The following is a 5538-nucleotide window of genomic DNA, read 5'->3' on the forward strand; positions in this document are numbered from 1 at the left end:
GAGTTGAGTAATGAACAAAAAAAAATTACTCGAATGGAAAATGGGGTGGAATTAAACAATTTCTTACTCCATATTCTATTTTAGAATAAATTATTGAATGATGTTGGAGATGCTTTTAGCTGGATTTAGTAGTCTAGCAGAATGGGTTCTACATATGAGCTGGTTCAAAGACAAGAAGCCCACATTAGGCACATGACACTTCAAAAGATAGATTACAAACTCATTCTTGGCAATACTCCTTATAAATTACAGGTCTTTCTCTTTCTCTTCCACAACACAACTTCTCACAGCTCACAAGTGAGACAAATTACAACAGAGAGAGATAGATATACAAGAACATGAACCCCACGGCGAGTGACCATAACATGGCTTTCATCTCTCAGTTGTACCCTGATGTCTACACTCATATAGTACCACAGGGTTTGTCCGAAATTTCCACACCATTTTTTTGTTTGTTTTGAATTTTGATAAAGCCAAAATTTAATAGATTTTCTTATAAATTAACAAGTGGGGTTTTTAGCTAGTTTATCTAAAAAAATTTCTAATTTAGTTTTGGAAGAAGTTATACAATTCAGTTGAGTTATCTATTTGAGTCTTTCCTAAAAAATAAGTTCTCGACCAACAGACCTACATCTAAAATCTTGGTATACACATCAAGAAACTAAAAAGTAAATATAAAATCAAATCTTTAATCTAACATGTTTCTATTTTTAGCGAATTACTAATTTGCTTTTGGTCGGTACGTAGGAAAAGTGAAGCCACCGAAGCGAAGGAGGAAGAAGAGCAAAAGGGCGGTGGCTGCCGGAGATGGAAGTAACTGCTTGTTTAAGAAGAGAAAGCTTACTGATGAGCAAATGAACATGTTGGAGATGAGCTTTTGCGATGAACATAAGCTTGAGTCGGAGAGGAAAGATAAACTTGCGGCGGAGCTAGGGCTTGACCCTCGTCAAGTTGCCGTTTGGTTTCAAAACCGTCGTGCACGGTGGAAGAACAAAAGGCTCGAGGACGAGTACAACCAACTCAAAAGCTCACATGACAACGTCGTTGTCGACAAGTGCCGACTTGAGTCAGAGGTATCATTTATTTTCTATCTCATTGCATTCACACAACATAAAATAATTTTATGTGTTCCGTACAATGCTATAATCTTTTTAATAGTCACTAGTCTTTATCAATGAGACTCAAAACTATAGAGCAGACCCACTAACAAAAATACTTTTTATTTGAAATTTTATCAAATGTTTGCATGGTGATTAGTTGCTTAACATTACATATTCTTCCTCAGGTTCTTCAGCTCAAGGAACAACTCTTTGATGCAGAGAGGGAGATCCAAAGATTGGCAGAAAGAGTAGAAGGAGGCTCTAGCAACAGTCCAGTTTCTTCTTCAGTCTCCGTCGAACACAATGAAACGTCGTTTTTTGGAGACTATAAAGTTGAAGAGGACGGTGACGACTACGATAACATGGTTTATCCGGTGCCGGAAAACAGCTACATCGACGGAGAGGAGTGGATGAATTACCAGCTTAATGTAATATTTTAATTGTATTACTTAGTGTCGTGAACCAGGAAGGAATATTATTTACTAAATCAAAAGACTATATAGTTGCTGAATTTCTAATATACAAATAAATATAACGCCGATATATTTCACGCTAGTGTAATTTGGCAATGTTGTATGTAAGCAACATTTGTTTATGTAGTTAATTTTGAGTCACTTTGTCTGGCATATTAATTTCGAAGCAAAAAGTCTGTAATAACTAATTCTCTTTCAATTATAACAACTAATTAACTTGGGTTCTCATTTCCCCCCTATGGGTTTGACCTATTCTTTTTTTTTTTTGAATTATACAGGGGTATCCTGGCTCTATAGAAGTGGTCCAAACTAGTCATGTGTTGCTACGTGTCGGTCTTCTATCATTGATGATGCCGAAATGTTAATTTTCTAGTGGCCGGGACTCGAACCCTGATGGCTTCACCGTATTAGACTTTTTTCCCTCAAGTTAATCACCGCCGCACCACAAGCTCTGGTTGGTTTGACCTATCCATATATGTATGTCAATCCATATATGTATGTCATATATCATTTTTTTGTTTACTAATTTGCAATGTACTTTACATAAAATCATATTATATATGTTTAATGGAAGGTTAACACCTCGTTCGGTTAAAGTTTTGGAAATTTTTGGAGTGGACTTTTGTTGAATTTGATAGTTCTGTTGATGGGTATAAGATTCATTCATAAAAGTGACTAAGACATACCGTAATTAAGACTTTTTCTTTATATCTAGAAGCTAATGGTGGTCTTCAAATAATTTTTTTTATCAACTAACAAAAAAGTATGGCTCAAATATGCGATGCAAGATTCAAATATTCTTGATTCTTTCCTTTAATATATTGCAGATGTCTAGAAGATAAATGACTAGATGACATGATCAAAACAAAATAGTTGTTAAACGTTATAACTCCATGAGTAAAAGTTTGACAAATTAAATAAAGAGGAGTTCGGATCAAACATACCTAAATTTGGTTAAACATTATGAGTCGAGTTTTATAGTCACTTGACAACTAATGGTTAGACAACAGTCATATTGGCTTTATTAACTTAAGCGTTATCATCATTGATATGACTCGAATACATCAAATGAAAATGTCTCAATAGTCATATCAAAATCGTAATAGCATGTTCAATGGTGTATACCCACAATAGAGTCTCTTAGATAATTTTTATTAATAAAATAATATTTTAATAAAATAAAATAAACCATTCACAAAATGATACGCAGAGAAAAAAATAAGAGACTAAGCTAAGAGATATCTCTTAGAGCATGATTATTGGGGAGGTTCTTAGAGTGGAGTTCTTAGCGGTAGGCATGAAACTTTTATCCGAGATCCGGATTCGATCCAAGATCCGATCCGAATCAGATCTGAAAATTCGGATATCCGGAAAGGCCGAATCCGGATCTGGATAGTAAAATGTTGGATCCGTCAAAGCCGGATCCGGATCCGGATATCTTGATTTTTTAGTCCGGATATCCGGATCCGTAAGTTTTATTAATAACTATTTCAAAAATAGTAATATCTATATATAAAAACTAATTTTATTAATATATTTTCATTTTTATAATAGTATATATAAATTTTATGTTAATTTTGTAATATTATACATAGAAATAATTAAAAACATTATATATATTTTTATTTTTAAATTATTGTTAATATTTTATATATATTAATATTATTATTTTTATTTATTTTAAGGATCTATATCCGAATTCGGATATCCGCCGGATATTACAATTTTTAGAAGGATATCCGACGTCCAGATATCCGAAAACCCCGGATCTAAATAAGGAAAGTAAAATTATGGATCCGCCGGATAAGGATCCGGATCCGGATACCTTAAAATTGCCCGGATATCCGATCCGTCTCAGGCCTACTTAGCGGAATATAAGAACCCGACTCTTATATTCCGCTAAGAATTCCACCCTAAAAACTCCCCCAATAATCATGTTCTTGCATCTGTGGCTCGACCAGTAACCAATGGAGAAAACTAAAAAAAAAATGATTTCCTGAGATGCAACTAACGATATAAAATTTTTACCAAGAGAACTGGAAGTTCAAATAAGAGACATATCATATTCCTCTCTCATGCTTTTAATTACCTTTTTATATTTTAATAGTAAGAGACCTAGCTAAGAAACATGCTCTTAAACATGCTCTTAAACATGAACCGGTTACATGCATATTAGTACTATATCAAGATGAGTAGCTAAATAGACCTGCGACTATCCAGTTTTTTCTTGTTGATTTAGAGATTAAACTATCATCTAGTTTGATTATACATAAATATTTTAAACAATCAATGCAGTGGCTGTGTAAATAGAATTCAATGTCTGTTCCTTAAAAGACATTTGACTAGGTTGTTTTGCTTTTGAATGGCGTTCTGATATGTTTGATCTAGGCATATATAAATCATTATTCAAATTACCGACCGAAAAAATCTGGTCTCGTAAAGTTAAAAAAAAAAACTCTGGGCCCACGAAGAAATGTTTGGCGAATAAGTGAAGGCGAACATTGTGTACTGGTTCTTTCCTAGGACGGTTCGTTTTAAGTACTTGTAACAACTTTCAACACATTCACTGCATCTAGTGTGTTGTCTGAGTCCACAAACGATGATAATTAAAATGTTTGTCACCTTTTGCTATATGGTGATCAATCACATCGGTCACCTAGTTGCTAATGGTGATGCTCATGCATGCTCCATGAAATATTCTATTTAAGATAAACGATTTGTTTGGAGTGAATTTCATATCTATATCATATCTTTGTAATTAGTCAACTTTTAATATACAACTATTTATGTCATTTGGAGTTTGAACCCACTGTTAAGTCGGCCATTGGATGAAATTAATTATTCGGTATATCTTAATCAGAATATTTTAGTCACACCCGCACACAACTCCAGTTTCTTTTTCGTCTGAATATTCCATCATCAACGTGAATTACATAGCAAAAAACAAAGCGGGCAGTTATCGAAACTCCCGAGACATACCACAACAAGAAGGAATCACAACTCCAAACAAAGGAGAAACTAAAAAAAACAACAAAAACAAAACAAAAACAAAGGAGAAACTAACAAAACCTGATGAACGGGTTGTTTGTAAGAAAATGTTGTTATAATAGTTTTCTACCTGAAAAACTGGTAGATTATCTATTTAGTTAAAATACAATTGCGAATAAAGCTTTTTTTTTTGTGTGAAAACAATTGCTAATAAAGCTAATATTCAAAATGATTTCTTTGCTAGCACATAATAAGAGAGAAAAATAAAATGTTTTTAATATGTTAGCGATTTATGAAACGAGGCCTGATGGGCCCGCCCATATATGTCATAAGTGTTTACCGAAGATGTAACTTACATCTTGAACATTGGTTATTATCATTTTTATTTTTAACTACGAACGGCCCGCCCTACGGGCGGAATGTAAATTAACAAATACGAAATAGGACTAATGCATCTACAGTAGGATCTTATCTTAGATATATAAATATTTTATATATTCAATCTGTTTTTTCTTTCATCTGTATTTTTTTTGTTTTTGTTTTTTTTTTGTATGTAGTTTTATATTGTATATGTTGTTCATAGTATACAATTATAAAGATTTTAGTGCCATGTGAATTTAGATATTAGACTTCATATATTTTGGTGTTCAAAAAAAAAAAAAAAAGACTTCATCTATTTTTATTCATTGAATATGTAAAGTTCGGTTTCTGACATTTGATTTGATACAATAACCTTTACTGTGTTATTTACACCATGAGTACACTTTTACAGGTTGTGGCTTATAGTCAATGTTTTGAAAACCGGACTGGGCCGGTCGGACCGTGACTCGGCCTTTTAACCGGTTCCGAGTTGTACAAAAGATCTTAAACCGGCAAACCCGATCCAAACCGGTGAAACTCGTTAAAACTGGTGACCCGGTTTGATATTAAAACCCGGTTTTCTCAAATTCAAGTTAAAAATATAAAATACTGCAAAT

The 5538-nt window shown here is 33.3% G+C and overlaps 1 protein-coding gene across 1 annotated transcript; it reads left to right on the forward strand.

Moving 5' to 3' along the window:
* Positions 1 to 213: 213 nt before the first annotated feature.
* LOC106333453 (homeobox-leucine zipper protein ATHB-40-like) lies at positions 214 to 1636 on the forward strand. The gene is made up of 3 exons (XM_013771894.1): positions 214 to 420; positions 748 to 1073; positions 1286 to 1636. Exons 1-3 carry the CDS (start codon positions 339 to 341, stop codon positions 1538 to 1540), a joined length of 663 nt encoding a protein of 220 aa, XP_013627348.1. The 5' UTR covers positions 214 to 338; the 3' UTR covers positions 1541 to 1636.
* Positions 1637 to 5538: the final 3902 nt, after the last annotated feature.

The sequence above is a fragment of the Brassica oleracea genome, chromosome C3 (assembly GCF_000695525.1).
Source record: "Brassica oleracea var. oleracea cultivar TO1000 chromosome C3, BOL, whole genome shotgun sequence".
Taxonomy (NCBI): domain Eukaryota; kingdom Viridiplantae; phylum Streptophyta; class Magnoliopsida; order Brassicales; family Brassicaceae; genus Brassica; species Brassica oleracea.

Bases quoted from the DNA above. Each gene is read 5' to 3' on its own strand.
- LOC106333453 (XM_013771894.1), top strand. From the start codon at position 339: ATGAACCCCACGGCGAGTGACCATAACATGGCTTTCATCTCTCAGTTG. The intron at 421-747 runs GTTTGTCCGAAA...GTCGGTACGTAG, and splicing joins CACTCATATAGTACCACAGG to GAAAAGTGAAGCCACCGAAG. The intron at 1,074-1,285 runs GTATCATTTATT...ATTCTTCCTCAG, and splicing joins AGTGCCGACTTGAGTCAGAG to GTTCTTCAGCTCAAGGAACA.